The 25,903-nt window shown below is 47.9% G+C and overlaps 1 protein-coding gene across 1 annotated transcript in view; it reads right to left on the reverse strand.

Annotated features, from left to right (window-relative positions):
- The window catches only part of LOC120930475 (electrogenic sodium bicarbonate cotransporter 1-like), a 644,541-nt gene that overhangs the window by 50,810 nt on the left and 567,828 nt on the right, over window positions 1–25,903 (reverse strand). The window contains exons 17-18 of the mRNA XM_040341656.1: window positions 11,523–11,696; window positions 7,788–7,934 (exon numbers count right to left, since the gene is read on the reverse strand). Of these exons, the coding sequence (XP_040197590.1) occupies window positions 7,788–7,934; window positions 11,523–11,696 (321 nt within the window). The remainder of the gene's footprint in view (window positions 1–7,787; window positions 7,935–11,522; window positions 11,697–25,903) is intronic.

Genomic DNA, 25,903 nt, shown 5'->3' on the forward strand with positions numbered 1-25,903 from the left:
GAGCCCCCCAACCCTTCTCGCTGGCATCTGATGTTACAATTTCCGGACTCGGAGGAGCTATAGGTCTGGATCTCCTGAGGTTGGGAGGATAAGTCCACCACAAAAGAGCGTGTTTCACACGGCTGGGAATCCTGATGTGTTGGTGCATTGAGACTCCGTCCCACTGTTTGAGAAAGGTGTTCTGGAAGGCTCTCATGTGCCATTGGGACCACTGTATCATGGGTATAGTTGAAGACATCGAGCCCAGCATGCTGAGGCAGGTTCTGGCTGACGCGAGTTTGGAGGACAATAGATTCCGCACCTTCCGAACTAGAGGTTCCACCTTCTCTAGGGACAGCTGTACCCTGTTCCGTTTTGTGTCCAATTCTGCCCCCAGGAATATCATCACTTGTGAGGGTAGAAGGCTCCTCCTCCGCCAGTTGATTAACCAGCCGAAAGTCTGAAGGGTCGAGATCAGGATTTCCCGCTGGAGGAGCAGAGTCTCCTGGTTCGCTGCTAAGAGCAGGATATCGTCCAGGTAGTGATGTACCCGCAACCCCTTCTCCCTGAGGAGTGCTATGAGAGGGAGGAGGACCTTTGTGAACGTCCTGGGTGCCGAAGAGATGCCGAATAGTAGGCATCGGAACTGGAAGTGATGTTGGCTGATGGAAAAGCGTAGAAACTTCTGGAATGCAGGATGAATTGGCACATGGAGATAAGCGTCTGATAGATCTACTGACAGCATCCAATCTCCTAGATTCACTGCCAGAAGAATAGACTGGAGGCTTTCCATCTTGAAAGCCTCTATCTGAATTTTTCTGTTGAGTCGCTTGAGGTCCAGTACGGGCCGAAGGTCCCCTGACTTCTTTCGCACCAAAAATAGAGGGGAATAAAATCCCCTGCCCCTTTGGTGCGAAGGAACTTCCACGACTGCCCCCTTCAGAATTAGCTCTGAAACATATTGAACGAGAAGCTTCCTCTTGTCCGGGGAAGATGGAATTTTGGTGGGTTGGAAGACGGTGTGAGGCAATGCCCCCATAAAGTTCCACTTGTGACCCTGATTGATCGTGGAGAGAGTCAATGGGTCCTTTATGTGCTCTGACCAAACTTGTGCGAAAGCCCTGAGCCTGGCGCCCACCTGAGCTGGGTGGGCAGGCAAAACTTCAAAAGGACTTTTGTTGGTCCCCCGCGGTAATGGCCTTGGTCTTCTGAGCCTTTGCAAAGGGAGGGCGAGTAGTTCTCCAATCTCTCCTAAATTCCTTGCCGGGGCGATAGGCTCTGGCTTCTCTGTATCTCTCAGGCAGATTACGCCTGACATTGGTGAATGTTTTGAATGCTACCATACACTAGTGGAGTTTTAGCGTAGGGTACAGCACTGCAGAGAATAGGACACACTTTAACAGGGTCTGACAAAATGCATCTAATTTTGAGAGACCTGAACCTGGAACCGAACCGTTACAGTTACAAATAAAAGTGTAAAAAAAATATATATATATATATAAAAAAAAAATAGTTAAAAATAGTAATTTTATTGTTCTCTGTCTCTATTCTCTATCTATTGTTCTCTTTAACTGTATTCTATTCTGCAATGTTTTAATGTTATTATGTTTTATCTTGTTTGCTTTTCAGGTATGTAATTTTTTTTATACTTTACTCTGTTTTATTGTTAACCATTTTTCCTGACGCATTCATGGCAGCACACACTGGGTTGTGACTCCGCCCTCACAACCTGACAGGATTGGTTAGCTATAAATTTGAAGAGGAGACACCCGGCATCATTCTCTTTTTTTATCCTCACCTGACAGGACGTGGACGTGGACGTACAGCTTGCCTCCTACCGCTATCGCCCCAGCAGGTTCAGCCTCTCCTGTTTGGAAGTCCCCCTGTACAGTCTCTAATAGAGCTTTATGGGGGGAACCCCGCTCTGGTGGTCTCAGGGGCTAAATCCCGGCAATATCTGACATCCAACAAGCTCTAAATGAGCTTAAACTCAGGCAGTGGGTCACCCTCTTAAACAGTATCCTTGCTTAGGCTGCATCCTCAGTTTATATGCCTTCCACTCGTTTTTTCTTCCTTTATTTACCTTTTCATCCAGCAGGCTTGCTGGACAATGTAGTCCCATGTTTCCCCCCCGCTCACAGGATAGCTGTGATCAATGGGTCCCTGGACCGGTATCAGCCTTTCTTGATGTCTTCCCTGCCTGGCTACCCTACTTTCTCTCTTCTAAAATTCCCACAATAATTTTTGAGGCTTCAACATCCCTGTTAATACTAACACTCCTGTTACTTTCAAACTTATCAGTCTAACCTCCTCCTTTGATCTGAAGCACTAGATATATGCTTCTACTCACTCTGACCGTAACAACTTTGACCTTGTTTTCTCCCACCTGGGCACTCCATGCAACCTCTCCAACAATCCTTTCCCTCTCTCTGACCTGTTTCACTCTCTCCCTCTCTTCCACCTCATCTGCCTCCAACCGTATAACAATTGCCCATAGAAACTTTTGCCACCTCAACCCTTCTCTTTTCTACTGACCTACCCTATGACAAAATCTCATCCCTGTCCTGCCCTAGCCCAGGCACTTCTGTCTACAAAACTTACTTTCATCCTGCCTGGACACTTTGGCCCCCCACACTACACACATAATCAGGTAAGAGACCAAGCCAGGTTACTGTCCATACTTAACCGCAGATTCTGCAAAAGTCTCATTGACAAAGAGACAGTTGAATACATCAAAGTAGTGTTCCCTAGGATCCCAGTGTTCTATGCACTCCCCAAGGCCCATCCCTGACATCTGCCCGACTTTGCTTGAATTGCATGTGGACACTCTAGGGATACATCACACATACATCTCTTGTGGTGATCAATGAGATTATGACATATATTTATGCCTGGACTGTCTACTATACTCAGTGACAGCTGTTGATACACTTCCATGTTCACCCGGAAGTGATGACGTGATTTACATTGACGCTGCACACCAGGAAATACTTGAGGTTTGCTAATTAAAAGTTCAGTGGGCTTTTGTGCAAAAACGGGACAACACTGCCTCTGGCGCAGCCAGCGACGAGTTGTGTTGTGGAAATAATATATGGACTCATGTGGACATTTTATTCTAGGATGTGTGTTTAATAGATTGTCATCTGTCTCCCTGTGTCTGATTTAATCGAGGAGCGCTCTAGCAGAGCGCACTTGGGTTGAATCGGGACCAGCAGTAAAACCGTCAGTATGAAAACCTTCTCATGGGCTTGGAGACGTGTTCTCTGTGTGTTGGTGTTTGCCGGTTTGTAGGTATCACGAGAGAAACATATTCAATTTCTCTTGTGGCTACGCTATCCCTTTTGGACACATATCTGCTTTTATAAACGGACATTGATAACTGCCGTGTTGGTATACTCGTACTGTATATTGACAACAGCAGTAGCAATGTCCCCGCAGATCTTCTGAAACCTATAAGAAAAAGTAGAATGATCTTATCAGATACTGGTTACTCTGAGCAGTATTGAATGGGCTCCATGCTGACCAAGATGGTAGATGTGCATGCATGTGGCTGGGTGGGGGGCAGTGTACATGCCCCCCGCCCAGCCACTTGTACACTCCCCCCCCCACGCTTATGGGTGCCCTCCCCTTTACTGTTGTTATTTCCTGTGTTGTCATTTCGCATGGAGGAAGCGACTGGCTGTTGGGGCCATGAATTCCGGTTTGTCATTCCTTTTGTTGCCCATGAATAAAAACAAAGTGGCTGTGTTCGGGAGGGGCAGTCGAGCTGTGAAGCTAAGGATAGGAGGACGGTGACTATGTCTGTTTACTTGGGGAAATGCAGGAGACAGGGGTTTACTCAAATGCATTATACCAAAAGGCTGAATGTGAGATGGATTGCGCGTAGCGTATAGTGGAATTTCCACATCACCGGCAAAACCGGTTAGGTTCTCTTTTTCCTGGAGGATATGAACACTTGCTCATACTTGACATGCCTCATTGGAAATCCGCACTGCCACTGAAGATTTGTCTTTCCATCACCACCTGATAAGTATTCATTTACTCTCTTTCTACTCTGGACTATATTTTTTGACCCATGCACCAGGATTGTCAACTTGCATGCATAATCTGCATATAAAATTATGGTTTGCAACATTGTTTTGCATTCAAATCTTTGGCGTTTCATGCCACATACATACTGTGACTGTACCTTTCAATTCCATCTACCCCCTCTAGACCACTGTTGACTCAGGATGCCGTCCCTTCCCCTTTCATATCTCAGCAATTTCCCCCTTTTGGATACAGCAAGGAATTAACACCACCTATCACAATATGCCAGTGTGCCTTTTTCCAGGATCCAGGTTGAATCTCCCTAGGATCCATTTCCCATTGGGAGCCAACTTGGCTACACAGCCTATTCACATGCATGCAATTTCCATGTTTCAATTTATTATTGCTGCTCAGGTTTGAAGATATTGTAATTTCACAGTGTCACATTCCTTGTATATATATATATATATATATATATATATATATATATATATATATATAGTATGTATATATTTATATATATATATTACTGTCACTGGATGGGGGCAAGAATGATGGACATTGAGTTTTTATCACAGTATGATTGACATGTTGTGAATGATTCCATTTTTATTACTGGCCATTCCATTTATGTGTTTTTGATATAATATACAGTATTTTGACTTTTTGTATTTGCACAGTGGGCTGTGTACTGTATTTCCTTTCCTCTTTTCCTTATCCCCTTTTATGTTGTTGGAGTCGGTTGAGCACAAACAGGGTTTTTATTATGAGTTTTTTACAATCATTACTTCCTTAATTCAACCCCGTCCACCTAAACATCTGCCCCCTGGAACTTGTTCCCTCGCAAATGCTACAGTCACCCTCTGGCTCTATCCTACACTCTCTAACTTGCATCTTTAATCACTTCCTCTCTTCTGGCATCTTCCCCAAAAGATTTAAAACATACACCAGTCACCCCATACTTAAAAAGCTCTCACTAGACCCCACCAATCTCAACAACCTACACCCAATCTCCTTGCTCACCTTTTTAACCAAACTCCTTGAATGTCTGGTCTTTAACTGACCACCTCAGCAAGAAAAGCCTTCTTGATCCCCTTCAGTCTGGGTACCACCCTCAACACTCCACGCAAACTACGCTTCTAAAACTCACAAATGTTTTACTAACAGCTAAATCCAATGGACACTATTCTGTACTCCTACTCCTGGACTTCTCTGCTGCCTTTGACACAGTGGACCACTCCCTCCTACTCAAAAAACTCTACACTTTTGGTCTCTGTGACTGTATTGTTTGATGGCTCTCATCCTTCTTAACCAACTGCACCTTTAGCATTACTTACAATTCTTCCTCCTCTCCCTTTCTCTGTCGGAGTCACCCAGGGTTCTGTTCTTGGACCTCTCTTATTCTCCATCTACACCTCCTCCCTGGGTTAGGTAACACTTCCTATGGCTTCCAATACCATCTCTATGCTGACGACAGCCAAATGTATCTCTTAGTAAATTAGTGATACATGAGGAGACAAAGTGAGCTAACAGACACATCCGCCTGGATGTCAAGCTACTTCCTTTAAACTCATTTATCCAAAACTGAGCTCATAATCTTTCCTCCCCAACGTGCCCCTTCCGATAATTTCTCTGTCAAGATCAATAGCACTACTATCAGCCTGTCCCTGCATGCCAAGGGGATTGCTAGGACCTGCTGTCCGCACCTAAAGACGACAATCCTGGATACTACTATCATGGACTCTAAACTGTGCATGTATGTTGGGGAACCCACAAGCTTGAGTTAGGGATTTGTTGGGGACAGACGGTTGCCTTTGTTTTACTGCCATGCCTAGTCATTTAAGTAAAGTTTTAGAAAATGTGTCTTTGCCTGATCTGAAGTTACTGAAGTTGTGTAATGCAAGTAACAGGCACACATAGTCTACAGTTTGGGTGAGCAAAGTACATTGGATATGAGAACGGCAGAGTTAATACAATGTGAGATACAAGTTGTTACCAAGGGTAACCACGTAAGTGTGTACATGTGGCAGGTGGCATAGCCTCTTGTAGGAGGAGTTGTCGGCACTCTCTCTATAAGCAGGTCTGTCTTTCAAAGCAATGGAAGCAAATTAGAACTGTAGAAGTCCTCTGCACAGGTATGAAAGAGGAAGAGTTAAGTGAGCATACGCATGCTAGGTGCACCGCGGGACCTCTATTAGTGAGGTCCTCTGGTAGTGAGGCTCTGTGTGTCTCTCCTAAATGCAATGGTTACCGTGGTCAAGCTTCACGGGAGTCCATTAGAATTCAGTCACTGCCTTGCATATGGGGGCACCTTTACTTGCACAGATGACTGACCATTTTCAAAGTGTCTAGTGTAGCCCAGAAGACCCATCCGGAGTCGGTCTCTCATATGACCCTTACTTGGTGCCCAACAAGGAGGGCAAACATGGAGGGAGTGTCACCCACCTACCCCTAACTCCTACAAGGCAATGACAGGAGTAGATGTGGGGAGTAGGCAGAATAGCTGGCAGCTGCAAATTAGCTGTGTGCTCTGGCCCCCCAAAAAAGCAAACCTGCCTTGCCTGCAGATTAACAGTTTTTCATTATCACCACTTTGGCCAGTAGCCATAGAGGCTGTTTTCCCCCTAAAAACTTCACAGGAGCTTCTTTCTCTCCCTGTAGGCCTACCAGACTTGGTGCTAACAATGTGGGGCATGTTCCCTACTTTTATTTGCAGCTATTGAAAGAGATGTATGAGGGGAAAGTGGTGCTTAGATGCACTGCAAACTGAATCTTAAAGGGGTTGTAAAGGTAAAAAAATTTTTTCCTAAATAGCTTCCTTTACCTTAGTGCACTCCTCCTTCACTTACTTCATCCTTCGATTTTGCTTTTAAATGTCCTTATTTCTTCTGAGAAATCCTCACTTCCTGTTCTTCTGTTTGTAACTACACACAGTAATGCAAGGCTTTCTCCTTGGTGTGGAGAAAGCCTCTTGAGGGGGGAGGGGGTGAGCAGGAGGGTCAGGACGCTCTCTACTTTGCAGATAGAGAAAGGAGCTGTGTGTTAGTGGGCCCCCTGACACTCCTGCTCGCCCCCTCCCCCTCAAGAGGCTTTCTTCACACCAAGGAGAAAGCCTTGCATTACTGTGTGTAGTTACAGACAGAACAGGAAGTGAGGATTTCTCAGAAGAAATAAGGACATTTAAAAGCAAAATCGAAGGATGAGGTAAGTGAAGGAGGACTGCACTAAGGTAAAGGAAGCTATTTAAGATTTTTTTTTTTTTTTACCTTTACAAACCCTTTAAGTGCACTGTAAACTGCTGTGCTTTGGTTGATCTAACAGCACCTAAATAATATGTGGTGCTCAGCTGCAAACAAATTGAAGTTGTAGTGACACAAACAGTCACCTCATCTCTACTAATCTGAATTACAGTAGCTATTCATGAAACAGGCATTCTTTGCTATTTACCTATACTGTAAATGTAATACAGGGCAGTGTTTGATTAAAATTGTATTGTACGTATGGTATATGGTATACGTATGGTACATATATGAATGGATCTGCCTAAAAAAGATGTAATAGAACAAGTGACATAGGTTGGGTTCCTCTTTACCTATTTTTTTTACCTTCTATTAAACCTTCTTCACACAGACAGGACACGTGCACTTTGCACGTTTGTGTTATTTTCATTCTGCAAGTAGTGAAAACATTTTAGAGCTGAAGTACTATGGGTATAGAAAGCATAACTATTGCTGTGAGGTAAAAAAAAGTCTGTACAATGAAAAAAGATTGTATCTTACATCTTCACTGTCAGTTGAATCTATTTCTTCTGACTTTTGCCCTTCTTCACCAACAAACTCTTGTGGCAATATGTCATCCAGCCAACTTAGATCATGTAATGAAAAAATGCATTCCATTGCCTTCCGTATACCTGCAAGGGCCAGCAGCTGAAAAAAAAGAAAGAATTTAGCTAAAACCTGTAAACTATGAAAATGCATATCCAGGCAAAAAATAAACCATATTCTATACAATACATGCAGTGTTTTTAAGAGACATATTTGAGGAAATGTGCAAGCACTGAAAAATACAGATTGATCCTGACAGAATTCCAAGAAACTTTTTCAATGGTGTGTGTGTTTATTTACTTTGTCAATGTTTTTAGTGAATTAGCAACCAGGGGTACTATGTACTCCTCAATCATTCATATAGAAGAACTGAATATCTGGAGGCCCTCTTATAATAAAGGAGGCTTTCAGATTCCAATAAGTCCCCCTGCAGACCCCCACCACCAACAGACCAAGGATCTGGGAATGAAGTCTTTGCCCTGACATGTAAGAGGGTCTGGTGTGAATTGGAGGGGGGGGGGGGATTCATGCTGTTTTTGTTTGATTGTATTTCCTTCTTTAGGGCATGTGGCCTTGTGTGGATCATGGGGATGGGGTACATGATGGCCACCCAGACTGCATGCCTGGATAAGAGTCTGTATTTTGAAGGAGACCACATGCAACCCCCCCCCCCCCTTCTATACCAGGCCCTTATTCTAGATATATACTGTATATATTTTTTTGGGTTTGTTTTTTTGCAATGGAACATTTACCCACACCATTGCTCAGCTACCCATGTTATTTTTTTATCACAATCTTGTAAATAGGCTTGACAAATGCAAGAAAAAGTTACAAATTCAGGGCCAGATGCACAAAAACCTGGCGCAACTTAAAAAATCCCATTTAAGTTACACTGCCTTAAAATTTCTACCTAAGTGCCCGATCCACAAAGCACTTACCTAGAAATTTCAGGCCGTGTAACTAAAATTCCGCCGGCGCAAGGCGTTCCTATTCAAATGGGGCGAGTCCCATTTAAATGAGGCGCGCTCCCGTGCCGGCCGTACTGCGCATGCGCGAAGTTACGTTACGCCGAGTTTTGTGGATCGCGCCGGCTTAAAAAAGTTGCGTCGGGAAAAAAAAAAAAAATTGACAGCGTCGCTCGGCATGCATTCCCGAGGGAGAACTCCATGCCAATTTTCAAAGAAAAAACCGGCATGGGTTCACCCCCCAGGAGCATACCAGGCCCTTAGGTCTGGTATGGGTTGTAAGGAGACCCCCCTACGCCGAAAAATCGACGTAGGGGGTCCCCCTACAATCCATACCAGACCCGTATCCAAAGCACGCTACCCGGCCGGTCAGGAAAGGGAGTGGGGACGAGCGAGCGCCCCCCCCTCCTGAGCCGTGCCAGGCCGCATGCCCTCAACATGGGGGGGTTGGGTGCTCTGGGGCAGGGGGGCACACTGCGGGCCCCCCCACCCCAGAGCACCCTGTCCCCATGTTGATGAGGACAGGACCTCTTCCCGACAACCCTTGCCGTTGGTTGTCGGGGTCTGCGGGCGGGGGCTTATCGGAATCTGGGAGTCCCCTCAAATAAGGGGGCCCCCAGATACCGGCCCCCCACCCTAAGTGAATGGATATGGGGTACATCGTACCCCTACCCATTCACCTGGAGGCAAAAAGTAAAAGTTAGTAAACACACAACACAAGGGTTTTTAAAATAATTTATTATTCTGCTCCGGAGGCCCCCCCTGTCTTCTTTATTAGCTCTAATACCAGGGGGGGCTTCTTCTTCCACTCTCCGGGGGTCTTCTTCCACTCTCCGGGGGGGTTTCTTCTTCCGCTCTCCGGGGGGGGGGGCTTCTCCGCTCTCCGGGGGTCTTCTTCTATCTCCGCCGCTCTCCGCTGTTGACTCGGCGAACCCCGGTTCTTCTGCAGCTGTCCGGTGCCTTCTTCCTCAGCGCTGGCTGCCTGCTATCTTTGTGTGTTAGCTCAATTACGAGCAGGCAGCCATCGCGGTCTTCTGTGACGTCAGGTTCTTCTCTTCTGTTCTTCTCCCCTCTTCCGATGTTGACTCGTCGCCTCTTGTCACTGTAATAATGGAAGCGCGCCTTGCATCCCATTTATATAGGCATCACCGTCCCATCATGCTCCGGTAGGTACCCACGTGGTGGGTGCACGTGGGTAGGCACCCACCACGTGGGTACCTGCCGGAGCATGATGGGACGGTGATGCCTATATAAATGGGATGCAAGGCGCGCTTCCATCATTACAGTGACAAGATGCGACGAGTCAACATCGGAAGAGGGGAGAAGAACAGAAGAGAAGAACCTGACGTCACAGAAGACCGCGATGGCTGCCTGCTCGTAATTGAGCTAACACACAAAGATAGCAGGCAGCCAGCGCTGAAGAAGAAGGCAACGGACAGCTGCAGAAGAACCGGGGTTCGCCGAGTCAACAGCGGAGAGTGGCGGAGATAGAAGAAGACCCCCGGAGAGCGGAGAAGCCCCCCCCCGGAGAGCGGAAGAAGAAACCCCCCCCGGAGAGCGGAGAAGACCCCCGGAGAGTGGAAGAAGAAGCCCCCCCTGGTATTAGAGCTAATAAAGAAGACAGGGGGGGCCTCCGGAGCAGAATAATAAATTATTTTAAAAACCCTTGTGTTGTGTGTTTACTAACTTTTACTTTTTGCCTCCAGGTGAATGGGTAGGGGTACGATGTACCCCATATCCATTCACTTAGGGTGGGGGGCCGGTATCTGGGGGCCCCCTTATTTGAGGGGACTCCCAGATTCCGATAAGCCCCCGCCCGCAGACCCCGACAACCAACGGCAAGGGTTGTCGGGAAGAGGTCCTGTCCTCATCAACATGGGGAAAGGGTGCTCTGGGGTGGGGGGGCCCGCAGTGCGCCCCCCTGCCCCAGAGCACCCAACCCCCCCATGTTGAGGGCATGCGGCCTGGCACGGCTCAGGAGGGGGGGGCGCTCGCTCGTCCCCACTCCCTTTCCTGACCGGCCGGGTAGCGTGCTTTGGATACGGGTCTGGTATGGATTGTAGGGGGACCCCCTACGTCGATTTTTCGGCGTAGGGGGGTCTCCTTACAACCCATACCAGACCTAAGGGCCTGGTATGCTCCTGGGGGGGAACCCATGCCGGTTTTGTTTTTACAAATTGCCGTGGAGTTCTCCCTCGGGAATGCATACCAAATGCCGTCGCTTGAATGGGCTTTTACATGGTGTTACTAGTTTACACTTTGTAACACCAGCCCTAGTTTTACACTTGCAAACTAAAACTTACGGCGAAAAAACGAGGCTGAAAAGCTTTGTGGATCGCCTTAAGTGCTAATTTGCATACTAGAAGCTGCATTTCGACTCGAAATGCCCCCAGCGGCGGATGCGGTACTGCATCCTAAGATTCGGCAGTGTAATTCAATTACACATGCCGGATCTTCTGCCTAACTTTGGAAAACTGCTTCTGTGGATCAGTTCCAAAGTTAGGACAAGGGATACGATGGAGTAACAGCAGTTACTCCGTCGTATCTCTTTTGTGGATCTGGCCCTCAGCTCCTACACTAGTGGGGTTAGGGGGTTGTTTTGGGATTGCACATTTTTGAGTATTTGATGTTCGTCCAGCAAACTGAACTTTGCTTCTTTTTGCAATCACTATGTACCATGTACAAGTTCAACAATCAGTCCAAATGAAAGTAGTATATTTGTTACCATCAGTGGAAAAATAATTGCAGCAGCTGTTGATTTTAATATCCATAAAATGATCAAACAAGATATTTGAATTAATGTGAATAGATGAACTTTCCGCAGAGGAACATGACGAAGGTAAATGAGGTCTGGCTGATGCTTAGGTGTAGCAAACAGTAATTTCAACCGTTCCATGAACTGTAAAGTAAAACAGATAGAATAAAGAAATAGTAATATTGCAATAAAACAATTTAGAATAATATTTGCCCTCCATATGAAGAAAGTAGCAACATACCCAGTTGGGTTGGCAACAGTAAGGCCTAAACTACGCTTTGAATTTAAATATTTGCAGAAAATGTTTTATAAGATTTACCTCATCTGCAATATATTGATTTTAATGAACTGCATATGGACCAACTGTTCATACAAAAAGCAATCCAGACTAATGTAGTTTAGCCCAAAATGTTTATTTATATTAATACAATTTACTGTAATGATAGAAAGGTTATGCAGTGTAGCTATTTTTTTCTGACTAATACAATTAGGAAAAATAGACATGGCTGATAAATTGAGCAATACAGTAAAACCTTGGTTTAAAAGTAACTTGGTTTGAGAGCATTTTGCAAGACAAGCAACATTTTTAAATACATTTTGACTTGATATACAAGCGATGTCTTGATATACAAGTAGCGTCATATCACAAGTGAGTATAAAAGAGAAGAGAAGCGCCTGTAAGTGTAGAAATATGGTTACATTTAATGAAGGTACAACATTTAGCAACTCACATGGTTGATGATTACCCCGATGCAGACATTCGGGGTAAAGCTGTCCCTAAGACCATCCCCCGCACCGCCATCAACATCATCCCTTTCACGCTGCACTCCACGAGCGGTTCAAGCCTCGCTTTCAGATCGCTTTACTGCAGGGTAGTGACCAGGATGGTCTATGTGGACAGCTTTACACTGGATGCCTGCATAATTAGATGTGCCTTTTTTTAATCATCAATCATGTGAGTTTCTAAATGTTGTACCTTCATTAACCATGTGGACAAAAGAGTGCAGCGCTCTGATAAAATCAAAATAAATATGACAATGAAGCCAAAAAAATTTAGTTTGTGCATAAACAAAATACATGTGGAAAGGAAAAAATACATCAAACAGTATACATATAGGGTCAGATCCACAGCCAGCGCCGCAAATTAAGTTACTCAAAACTTATGTCATTTAAGTTACGGCGCCCTAAGTTGGTGTCGTAAGTGCCGTATCCACAGCGCATTTGCGCACAAAATTGCGCTTGCGTAACTTAAATCCCGAGGCGTAAGGCGGGGTTATTGCAAGTGGGAAGGAAGTGGGCGTGCTCCATTGTAATGAGCCGTGACCCCATGCAAATGAAGGGCCGGCCGTACTGCGCATGCGCGCACGAATCTGCTTCTCACTGGGAATGTGCAGAACTTTGCTCGGCGCAATCAGTGAGATAGGTAAAAGGCCAAGCGTACTTAGTTTGAGGATCGCCCTGTGTATAAATAGCCCCAGACAAACACACTTCCCCTGCAAAAGTATTTCCCTGTGTTCCCTTCCTAGAGCAAGTTGCTTCTGCTCTGAATGTTTGTCGGTGTTTGTTGGTGAGTTGTGTGTGATAGAGAAGTTTCGGAGGAGTATTAGATAGTAGTTGGTGTTTGTTTCTGCTAAGTGTATTTTCTGTTTGTTTTTTTCTGAGTGTATTTGAATTTTTTTTTTTCTGATTGTATTTTGTGTTTGTTTTTTGCGTGTTTGTTTTTGAATTAGTAGTAGCTGTCTGCTTGCGTGTTTTGCTTTTTGTGTGTTTCTTCTGTGAGTTTTTTTGTTTGTTTGTTGTGTGTGTATTTTTGTTTGTTTGTCCTGTGAGTTTCTTCTTGTTGCTGAGTGGTGTCTGTGATGGCACCCAAGCGCAGGAAGCTCAATTTTAATCAGGTTGAGAAGCAAATCCTTGCTAGGTCCATTGTCCTATATGGGCGCTATTTACATGGGCCTGATAGCCGGAACACCTCCCTGGCCCAAAGGAAGAAGAATCTAAAGAAGATAACGTATCAGATCAATGCGGCGGGGGGGGGGGAGACGAGGACCCCCGCTGGCATCCAAAAAAAGATCAATGATCTAAAGAGCGTGGTCCGTAATAAGGTGGCAAAGATCAATGCCCATATGAGGGCACTGGAGGAGGCCCAGCCTGCCCCATCCGTCTGAGTGAGGAGGAATGGGCAGTGGCCCGGTGTTTCCAGCCAGAGCAGGTGATGGGCCTGCGTGGATATCAGACAGGTGTTCCTGTGGGGCCAGGTAAGTTTTTGTTTTTTCTATCTGGTGATTAGCATGTGTGGGTGGGGGAAGGGAAGATGTGCCAAGTGTGTGGATCCTCAAACCTGTGATTGTTTTGTGTCCTCCACAGATGACCAGGAGGTTGCAGGCCCATCAGGCCAGGAGGTTGCTGGCCCATCAGGCCAGGCTGCTGCACCACCCCAAGGACAAGAGCCTGCTGAGGAGTCCCCAGGGGAGGGGAGTGGCCAAACCTCCCCTCATGAGGAGGTTGAGGGGGAGGAGGATGAGGGGGAGGAGGATGAGGGGGTGGAGGAAGAAGATCTGCAGATTGGCCGGGAAGTCCTTTTGGCCTCTGATATGATGACCTTTGAGGATACCCTTGAGGCTACCCCAGAGCCTACCCCAGAGGCTGGCAGCAGTCAGGCCACCATCAGGGGTAGCCCCTCCCACCCCTCCCCCAACAGGCCGCAACCCACAAGGGTCACTCTATCCCCACCGCCCAGGCCATAAGCCTCAGGGGCAGGCAGGATGGCGACCCAGGAGACCAGGGGGGTGGCCGAGCGTCTGCCGGGCCAGTCTGCAGAAGGACAATGCCCAGCAGACCCGCACTCTGGGTCAGATAAAAGACACTCTGACCCAGATGGAGCACAGCCTGGGTGCAATGAGGGAGTCACTCGGTGATGTGGCCACCAACTCATTGGCGGTCATCACATGTTTGTGTGACCTGCAGACCGCCACAACAGGCGTGGCCCAGGAAGTGACTGCCCTGACCCAGGCTGTGCAGGACAATACCAGGGCTGTCCAAGACAATACCCGGGCTGGCCAGGCCAATACGGCTGCCGTCACTGTCTGTTTGACCAGGATATCAGTGGCCTTGGAGGGCAGGCCAGCAGGAGGACAGACACCAGGGGAGGCTCCTCCTTCCCCTGCTCACCCACCCCCCCATGAAGATACTCCCTCCCCTGCTCACCCACCCCCCCCATGAAGATACTTCCTCCCCTGCTAACACCCCCCCCATGAAGATCCTCCGGTTGGCTGTGCCTGTGCCCGTGTCCGTGCCCGTGGGCAGCCCAGACGGAGCAATCGCCGCCGAAATTAATTTGCAGGGGTACTTTTGATTTTATTTAATTTTTTTTATGTTTTTTGCATATTTTTATGATTTTGTTTATTATACTGTACTTATGATTTGGTTTATGTGTGTGAATGATGTGTGAATGTGGGGGGTGGTATTCCTGATTAAATAAGGGTGTCACCCTCAGTTTTGGTGGAGAAGGGATCCCCAGGACCAGGGAGAAGTGATCCCAGGTTCCTGAATGCACAGTAACAGAATTGGAGCCGTGGCGTGGCGTTACTGCTCCCAAGTACCAATGGGGGGGGGGGGGTACTTGGATCTAATCCAATTAGATGTGCATGTGATGTGTCTGTGCTAGGGACCACAGTGGTGTGCATTCATGCATTCTCATTGTGACATAATTAATGTGTGTGTTTACTGTGCAAAGATACATTCTCATTGTGACATAATTAATGTGCGTTTACTGTGCAAAGATGCCTTCTGCGAGGCGTCTCCTGGCTGCTGTGCCCTCAGCAGACCGGGTAGAGTTGGTTGGGGGGGATTGTCTGGGTCGGGGGTCAGGTCATCACGTATGTCAATCTCCAGGCCCCTTCTCATGGCGAAGTTGTGCAGAATACAACATGCACCGATGATCTGGCACACAAAGTCTGGGGAATACAACAGGGTACCCCCAGACTTATCCAGGCATCTGAAGCGGGACTTCAGGAGGCCAAATGTGCGTTCCACCACTCCACGGGTACGGATGTGAGCTTCATTATATCTTTGCTCTCCTGGGGTTTGTGGGTTCCGGAATGGGGTCATCATATGGGGTCCCAGGGCATATGCAAAGTCACCTGGAAGGGAAAAGACAGGAGGATGTTAGTCATGCATGTGCCCCTCGTGATGTCTGCATCATGGGGGGGGACAGTCATACCTGACACCCATGTCACTCACCAACCAGCCAGCTGTCCCCATACACGTTGTGTTCCAATTCTCTTGAGATGTTGCTCTGACGGAATATATAGCTGTCATGGCAGGATCCTGGGAATTTCGCACAGACGTGCCATATGAGGTATTTGGCATCCACTATGACCTGGACATTGATGGAATGCCAGTGCTTCCTATTACGGAACATGTGCTCTGTCTCATGGGGGGGCTGTAGTGCCACATGGGTACAATCAATTGCCCCGATGGTGCGTGGGAATCTGGCAATTTGGTAAAAATCGGTCATTGTGTCCATTCGCTGGACCTCCTGGGAGGGTTGGATGAATTGATTGGCCATGCGTCTGAGGATTGCAGGGACAACCTGGTGCACACACCTGCTCATGGAGGATTGTGCCATCCCAGCCACACCTCCACTTGTGCGCTGAAAAGAGCCAGTGGCCAGGACACGCAGTGTTGCCATTACCTTGATCAGAGGCTGCAGTGCATGTGAGCGTTGTGTTGGGCTGGTGAGATCATCCTGCAGGATTGTGGTTAATTCCAGGATGGCTTCACGGTTGAATCTGAAGGTGCAATACACCTCAGAAGCAGTCATGCCAAACACATCTTTGCGTCTGCGGTATACCCTCTCCTGGGCCCTCATCCTCCTCCTCTGTTCCCTCCTCCTTCTTTGCGCGTCTAAAGTCACTAGTGCAGTTATGATCATGGATGGCTCTGGCATGTTGGCAGACAGATTGTAGTCCGGCAAGTGTGTGTGCTCAGCTCTTCCTCAATGGTGTTGCTTCAGCAGACCTTTACACGGCAGGTGTAAAATTAGGGCTGCTTTTATAAAGTGTAACTTCCCGCCGGGAAACTAACAGGTGCGCACAGGGCGTAATCTATGGCGCACACACTTAATTTTGTGGATCGCCCTATCTCCCTCATTTGCATCTTTGCCTATCAAAAACAGCGGCGTGTCTAGCGTAATTTGCGCACGGGAAAGCGCCGGTGTAATTCTTTTAGGTAGGACGGAAAAACCTGATTTTAAGGCGTATCTCGTTTTGAGGATCAGGCGCAAAGATACGCGCCGTGTAAATCTCAATTACGCCGCGTATCTCGAGTTAAGTCGGCGCATCTGCTTTGTGGATCTGGCCCATAGAGTCCAAATGGTGCCAAGTGATAAGTGAATATCATAAAGTCCAAAAAACAACCAACTTAACCGGAATTGAGTGGTTTAGAACGATAACTTGCAGTGATGAAACAAATGTGAATGGAGTTAGAATTCCAAATAGAGAAAGAAATCCCACCACCAGTATAGATGCAGGCTTACCAGAATGAATGGACTCTGTGAAAAATACTTTTCCAGAGTCGATCGGGCTTGATAAGTGTTTGAACACTAGGTATGAAGTCCAGCCCGTCCATAGGGGGTGCCCGGGCACCGCCCCCCCCCCCCCCCCCAAGTCAGTAAAAAAAAAAAAAAAAAAATTTAAACATGTCCCTTTAAAAAAAAAAAGAAGCAAAAAAAAGTCCCTATGTGCACTGTGCCTGGACGCTGGGTGCAGTGCAGTATGAGTAGCGCCACATCTGTGCAATCACAAGATTGCAGACGAGGCGCTACATTGGCAGGCAAAATATGCCTTTGTGGCTATGCCCATCGCGCCACAGCTTCCGGCGCGATGGATCTGTGACCGGGCGGGTGCACGGCACCCAGTATATGCTGTGCTTGTGCATAGTGCCGACAACAGGAAGTGACGTCGGCACTATGCAACTCAGAGGGACGCATCAGCGTGAGCCTGCAGCCAGCCAGGTAAAGAAGCCTGCTCCCGATCCCCTAGTACACTTATCAGCTGCTTCCCATCATGTGCGGCAGGTGGGTGCAGTGCCTGCCTAGCCTGAGCGCAGGGGAACCAGGGCAGAAGGTGAGTGACTGGGTGCGGGGATCGATGTGAGCTGAGCTCTCTCACTGTCACTCTCCTTCCCATCCAGTCAGACTCCTCTGCACGGCGGCTAGACTGAGGCTCAGTGTGTACTTTACTGTGTCCTGCTGTGAGCCTGGCCCCCCTCCCCCTCCTTCTGTTCACTTCTCCTTCTCAGCTGCTGCAGAGCCTGTGGGTTTCCCAATCTGCCTCTCCACCCTAAAATGCCCCCCCCCCTGTCTCTCCATATTAAACAAGAACCCCCCACCCTGCCTCTCCAATCCACCCTAAAACGGCCCCCCCTGTCTCTCCACTCTAAACAAGAACCCCCTCCCTGCCTCTCCACCCTAAAACGGCCCCCCCTGTCTCTCCACTCTAAACAAAAAACCCCCCTCCCTACCTCTCCCAGTCCCCACCCTAAAACGGCCCCCTCCCTGTCTCTCCACCCTAAAAAATAACCCCCCTCCCTACCTCTCCCCACCCTAAAACGGCACCCCTTAACAATAATCCCTCTTCCTTCCTCTCCACCCTAAACAATAACCTGCCTCTTCACCCTAAACAATAACCTGCCTCTCCACCCTAAACAATAACTTCCCTCCCTGCCTCTCCACCCTAAACAATAACTTCCCTCCCTGCCTCTCCACCCTAAACAATAACCTGCCTCTCCACCCTAAACAATAACCTGCCTCTCCACCCTAAACAATAACTTCCCTCCCTGCCTCTCCACCCTAAACAATAACCCCTCTTCCTGCCTTTCCACCCAAACAATAACTTCCCTCCCTGCCTCTCCACCCTAAACAATAACCTGCCTCTCCACCCTAAACAATAACTTGCCTCTCCACCCTAAACAATAACTTCCCTCCCTGCCTCTCCACCCTAAACAATAACCCCTCTTCCTGCCTTTCCACACAAACAATAACTTCCCTCCCTGCCCCTCCACCCTAAACAATAACCCCTCTTCCTGCCTATTCCTGCCTCTCCACCCTAAACAATAACAATGTGTATAGTGTGCGTTCTGTGTATAGTGTTCTCTGTGTATAGTGTTCTCTGTGTATAGTGTGCGCTCTGTGTATACAGTAGTGTTCTCTGTGTATAGCTTGCGCTCTGTATAGTGTGTGCTGTATAGTGTGCGCTCTGTGTATAGTGTTCTCTGTGTATAGTGTATGCTCTGTGTATAGTGTTCTCTGTGTATAGTGTATGCGCTGTGTATAGTGTTCTCTGTGTATAGTGTATGCTCTGTGTATAGTGTATGCTCTGTGTATAGTGTTCTCTGTGTATAGTGTATGCTCTGTGTATAGTGTTCTCTGTGTATAGTATTCTCTGTGTATAGCGTGTGCTCTGTGTATAGCGTGTGCTCTGTGTATAATGTTCTCTGTGTATAGTGTGTGCTGTATAGTGTGCGCTCTGTGTATAATGTTCTCTGTGTATAGTGTATGCTGTATAGTGCGCTCTGTGTATAATATATAGTGTTTTGCAATTTATGGGACAGGTGCTGGCTGCATTTGATAGGGAGAGAGGCTACATTTGATGTTACACAGGGCTGCATGTAAGGAGGGACTCTGCTGGGGACACCTGATGGCATCTGGTGGCAGGCGACACGCTCAGAGATCCCACTGATTCTGCATTATGGTGAGTTGAATGATTTTATTTTATATTACAATGTAATAATAGAAATAATGCGCTTCAATCATCCTGACACCATAACAACTATGGTGCCGGGATGATTGAAATATCTTTATCTGCTGATTGTTAAACTTTCTAGAATACACATATTTCTATTGTTGTGTAGGATCTGGGCCTGCTCTCCCTCCATCCCCCGTTCATCTCAGATTCTAACCACACCACTTTAGAGCTACGCCCACTATTTCGATGAAACCACGCCCATTTCCACCAAGTGGGAGGGGTCAAAAACCAAGGGCGGGGTCTGGCGCCCCCCCATCCTAAAACTTCACCAGCCGCCACTGATGAAGTCTCTGCAGGATGGGAATATGGGTAGATGGCTGTGAAGCGAAATTCCTGGAACATGGAACCAGACTGGAGAACCTCTCACTCAGGAATTGCAGGAGATAAACATCCGTGTTTACAGAACCCACATGAATGTAAAAAAGAGAAGGGGGGACGCCATAGTGTGACACCGTAAAAATCAATCAAAGTTTAATAAAAAAATTGCACTTACATATCGGTAAGGAATACAGCGTATATCAGAAGAACGATGGCAACAATGAGGTCATCCCTGATGCATTTCGTGTCAACACACGTTTTCAAAGGGGTATCCCTCTCTTGTGGCCAGCAACAATATTTATACTAAACCCCCACAATGCAACTCACCAGTGAAAACACCTCAGGCACACTCTGTGCAGAAGTTTAGAGCGGACCGCAGCGCTGAAGCAGTGCCTGGGTCAGGGTGGTGAGTCCTCTGAGAATACCCCTCAGTCTGGGCAGCTAGGAGGGTGGGCCTTTTCTTGTACCTTGACTTGTTCCCTGAGTGGCTGTCAAGTGTGTGGTTCAGCATGGCGTCAGAGGCTGACGTTTTCTTCCCCAGATATTCCGGTGGTAGCAACCGGTGCCCCTGCACCTGCGGTACCTGTGGACACTTTGTCGGCGGTCCTGGAATCATTTGTTGCCAGGGTGGAAGCGGGTGCAGGCGCAAGAGGGGTAAAAAAAAAACGCCCCCTCTTCCCACCATCTTCTGGGGAAATGGGGTAAGGATTTTGCGCCAACAAATTATTAATTGTAATGTGAAAAAAACTATATCAGAAAGCTGCTCCCCAGAAATTCAAATATGGATGGAAATGTGAGAAATGTGGATAGGGGGCGCTAATAGTCATAAAGTGAAAATCCAAATATCAACATATAATTACAATAAAGTGCCTGTGCATAAAGTGCAAAAAAATGTTCTAATCTTATCCGTGAAAAAATAATACACAGAGTGCCTATGTATTAGTCACAAGAAACTGTCCATATATATATATAAACTGAACAGCAAATAGAATAAAGTGCATGTACAATGAATACCAATGAAAAAAGTTAATACATGAATTTGTGTGAGTGAATCACAAAATATAAACCATTAGAATACACAGAAAAAAGTCCATAGGCTACATAGACTAGATTGCATATGTCCATATATTCCTTGTTCAACACTGCGTGTGTGATAAATTTAAGATAAGCAGGATTCCACCTTCACCGATCTAATCACCCAATAGTGCATAAAGGATGGCCCCTTACCGCATGTAGTTGACCTTTTTCGCTAAAAAGAGGTCAAATAAAGCTTGGTTGTCACCATGGACAAAGCGTGGATAACATGAAGTTCCTGTAGGTCAGCTGACGGTCCGTTACCCTTTTGAGGAGAGCCTCCTGAAAAAATGGGCATCCCCCCCCCGGTTGTGGACCCCACGGTATCCCGTTTAAACAAGTAACCACTATTCCGGTTGAGGGGACCCCTGCATTTAAGGACCCTGCGGATAGGAGGTCCGAGGCGGTGGCCTGGTCCATGTTTACCATGCTGGGACCTGCATTACGGACAGTTTTGGCTGCGGCTCTGGTGTCACAGACACTTACAGAATGGGCTAAAATTTTGTACCAGGAGTTGGAAAGACAACAGGTTTCCCCGGTCTGCGTAGAAATGGCTGACCAGTTGGTGCATGGTCTCAAATATGTCTGCGATGCAGCCCTGGACACAGCTCCCCTGCTTTCTAGAGCCTCAGTATCTGCTGGGGTACTGCGTCGCCGGGGTGAGAGGCTATTTGGAGCCTCGCTGGATGACATTATTAAGGATGTCACTGGGGGTAAGGGCACACTTCTCCCACAATCCAGAAAGGGTAAGGCGCCATAGTCCAGGGCTCTCCTTTTCTGCTCAGAAGGGTTTTTTCGTCAGTCCGGGCCCACAGGTAGACGTTCCCGGGCCGACAGGGGGCCAGCTGAGGGACAAAAGGCATCCCTGGGTTCGCAAGCCAAACAAGCCTGCCAACAAGTCTGCAACTGCATGAAAGGTTGGCCCCATCCGACTCTCGGGTGGGGGGTAGCCTTCGTGAGTTTGCAACTCAGTGGACCTCCCTGCTTTCCGACCAGTGAGTTTGCGATGAGGTTTCATCAGGGTACAAGATAGAAATTCTTTCTTGTGCACCAAACAGATTTTGTCCCTCAGACTTTCATCTTCCTCCGGCTCGTTGGAACGCCCTGTTTGGGGCAGTGCAGGACCTGCTGATGCATGAGGTGATAGTACCTGTGCCGCTGCCAGAAAGATTTTCAGGGATTTTACTCCAATCTGTTTGTAGTCCCAAAAAAGGATGGGGTCGTCCAATCCTGGATCTCAAGGCCCTCAACCCCTTTGTAAAAGTGCAAAGGTTTAGGATGGAATCAGTTCGCTCTGTGGTCGCTGCACTCCATCCAAGGGATTTTCCAGCATCCTTGGACTTCAAGGACGCATACTTGCATGTCCCCATATGCATCAGGCATCAGAGATTTCTGCATTTTGCAGTCAGGGACGATCACTACCAATTTGTGGCTCTCCCTTTTGGCCTGGCATCGGCACTAAGGGTTTTCACCAAGGTGCTCACCCCAATTCTGGCCTTGCTGAGACAGCGAGGAATCGCTATCGTGGGCTACCTGGTCGACCTCCTTCTGAGAGCTGCTTCAGACTCAGAATTAGAGGAGAATGTGGCAAATGCCAGTCAGTCCCTTCAAGAATTTGGTTGGGTACTGAACCTCTAGAAGTCGGTGTTGGTGGCGACTCAGCGCCTGGAATACCTGGGCTTGATTCTGGACTCCTCGGAGGCGAAGGTTTTTTCTCCCTTTAGAGAAATTGTAGGCTCTTCAGGTGGCGGTGAAGCTGTTGGCATCCCGCAGGTAATTGTCGCTGTGCTTTGCATGCGAATCCTGGGTCTCATGGTGGCCTCTTCGAGGCGGTACTGTATGCTCAATTCCACACTCGAGTCTTGCAGAAGTAGATTCTGTACAAATGGGACGAGTCTCCGTTGTCCCTGGATTGTCAAATCCGGGTGAGCCAACTAGTCAGGCCCTCCCTGGTCTGGTGGCTGAGGTCTCCGGCCCTTCAGTCCGGAAAGGTATTTCTTCCCTTTCACTGGACGGTGATCACGACGGACGCCAGCCTGACCAGTTGGGGGGGAGGTGTTTGGGGGGTTCAGTCAACACAAGGTCGTGGACACAGGAAGAATCCCACCTGCCGATCAATGTACTGGAACTTCAGGCGATCAGGCAGTGACTCTCCACATTGTCACAGAGGCTACTAAGATGTCCAATTAGGATCCAGTCGGACAACGCCACGGCTGTGGCGTATGTCTACCATCAAGGAGGAATAAGAAGCTTGGCTGCAGCATCAGAGGTCGCTCACATCCTGAGGTGAGCAGAAAGGAGCGTGCCGACTCTATCGGCCGTATGCATTCCGGGTGTAGAAAACTGGCAAGCAGACTACCTTAGTCGCCCAGACGCTGAACCAAGGAGAATGGTCACTACACCCGGATATGCTTCAACTTCTTTGCCTGAGATGGGCCAAGCCAGACGTGGACCTCCTGGTTTCTGGACTTAATCGAAGGTATTGAGGTTTGTGGTCAGGTTGATGGCTCTGTTGGGTCAGTATCAGCTAATTTACGCCTTTCCCCCACTTAAACTTCTTTCTCGTCTGCTCCGCAGAGTGGAGGCCGAGTGGATTCCAGTGATTCTGATTGCCCAGACTGGACTCGGCGTCCCTGGTACGCCGACCTAGTGCTCCTGGTGGCAGAGGTCCCTTGGCGACTGCCAATGCGGGAGGACCTTCTGTCGCAAGGTCCCATACTTTACAGTCGCTGGCTTTAACGGCATGGCTATTGAATGCCAGGTACTATGGAACTGAGGCCTGTCGGATTCGGTAATTTCCACCATGCTAAGAGAACAGATGTCATCATCATCACACGTGGAAGGCCTACATCTCTATGTGTAAGGAGATGGTGTGGCATCCATGTATATATTCAGTTTCCTGGATCCTGCTGTTTTTACCGTGTGGAGTGGATCAGAACCTTACCTTAAGCACCATTAAGGAGCAGATTTCAGCCTTGGCTGTTTTCTTTCAACGACCCTTGGCGGCTCATTCACTGGTGAGTACGTTTGTGCAAAGGGTCCGCCATGTGGTCCCGCCAGTTCGACCACCACTTCTGCCGTGGGATTTGAACCTGGTGCTCTCGGTGCTTCAGAAACCTCCCTTTGACATTCTCTCAGAACGTTGCTTTTCTGGTGGCCATCACATCTGTCAGGAGGGCTTCTGAGTTGGTGGCCTTGTCTTGCAAGTCCACGAACTTGATCCTTCATAAGGATAAGGCGGTGCTACGCTCGCAACCTTTGCTTCTTCCGAAGGTGGTTTCGGATTTTCATCTGAATGAGGACATTGTGCTTCCATCCTTATGTCCTCGGCCGTCACATCCCAAGGAGGCTGCGTTTCATTCCCTAGACGTGGTACGTGCTCTGAGGGTGTATCTGTCTGCTACGGCTTAGTTCCAGAGGTCAGGCTCATTGTTTGTGTCAGTGACTGGGCCAAACAAAAGCCTGACGATCTCGTCGGCCACCATTTCTCGGTGGATCAGACAGACGGTAATTCAGGCCTATGCCCTTAAAGGGCGGGCGCCTCCCTTTCCTGTCTTGGCGCATTCGACCGGGGCAATTGGTGGCCTCTGGGCTTTCCGACATCAAGCGTTTGTCTCACAGATGTGTAAAGTGGCGACCTGGTCATCCATTCACACCTTCACTAAGTTTTACAAGGATGATGTGAGTGCATCTTCGGATGCTTGCTTCGGCCGCAAGGTTTTGGAGGCGGCCGTTCGAGGTTGCAACTCCTCCGTTGAGGAGGTCTGGTTGTGTTAGGGTGAAGTTTTGTTTTATTGCAGTTCCCACCCCTCGTTTTTTGACACTGCTTGGAGAGGTCCCTACAATCAAGATTATAAGGAAACTGTGTCCGTCCATGGATGAAAGAAAAAATAGGATTGTTGTACTCACTGTAAAATCCTTTTCTCTGAAGTCCATGGACAGACACAGCATCACTGACTTTACTTGGGTGCCTGATAGAAGTGAGGAGGAGGAGGCACATCTCCAACGAGGCAGGATGCCCTCCAGGGGGCAGCTTAAGGGCAGCCACCCTATTGCATCACACCACAGAGCTAAGCAAGTGCAGGGTGCTACTGACTCCCCGCTTATTGTGAAAAGTTCTTTGGTGTGGGCTTTTTTGACACATGTGCAGCAGATCGCACCATTGCTGTTTGCAACCTATGTCTGAAGTGGATCAAGCGTGACCAAAACAGCAGCCGCTTGGGCACCAAATGCTTGACCAGACATATTACGACCTCACATGCAGTCCGTTGGCAACAGCACTTGAAAGACCCACATCAAAAAACAAGGCGGACTTCTCCTTGCTCCTCATCTGGGATCTCCAAACCCACTATACCTCCAGTTCTCTCAGAAACCTGCATACCTGAAGGTATAGCAATAGGTGTCCTAAGTACTTGCGGCCAATCTGCCAGCGATACACCACCATCCTATTTTAGCAGGCAGATTTCTCTACCCCAGTTGCTAAACCGTAGAAAGAAATTCAGTCCCAGCCATCCACATGCTCAGCGTCTGAATGCTAGCTTGGCCAATTTGCTAGCACTGCAACTGCATTTCTTTTCACGGAAGGCCATTCTGGCTCTACCAGCATGTGGAAGGCAATGTCTTGGCCTCGTTGGACAGGGCTGTCAGAAGTAAGGTGCATATTACCACTGACTCATGGTCCAGCAGGCATGGACACGGTGCACTGAGTAACTCTGCTGGCAGCTGGGAAGGATGCAGGACAGGGTTCAGTATTGTTGAAGTTTGTTCCGCCATCACTAGCTTTGAGGAGGCCACGAGAATGGTGAGCAGTGGCAATGCAACCATCAGTGATACTGTCCCTCTTGTCTTCCTGTTGGAGCACATACTTCATGGAATAATGGACAGGGCACTTGAGGCAGAACAGCGGGAGGAAGAGGAGGACTTCTCTACCTCTCAAGGCCCCCTTTATCCAGATAATATACCTGCGGGCCCGCCAAACACACAGGAGGAGGAGGAGGATTGTGTCAGCATGGATGTGGAGGATAACACTCAACAGCAGTCTTCAAGGGATCATTTTCAGTCCCCAGAAACCCATGGAGTTGTACGTGGCTGGGAGGAGGTAGTTGCAGATCATGTGATCCTTAGTGGACCAGAGGACTAAGGATCGAATGCCTC

The sequence above is a fragment of the Rana temporaria genome, chromosome 3 (genome assembly GCF_905171775.1).
Source record: "Rana temporaria chromosome 3, aRanTem1.1, whole genome shotgun sequence".
Lineage (NCBI taxonomy): Eukaryota > Metazoa > Chordata > Amphibia > Anura > Ranidae > Rana > Rana temporaria.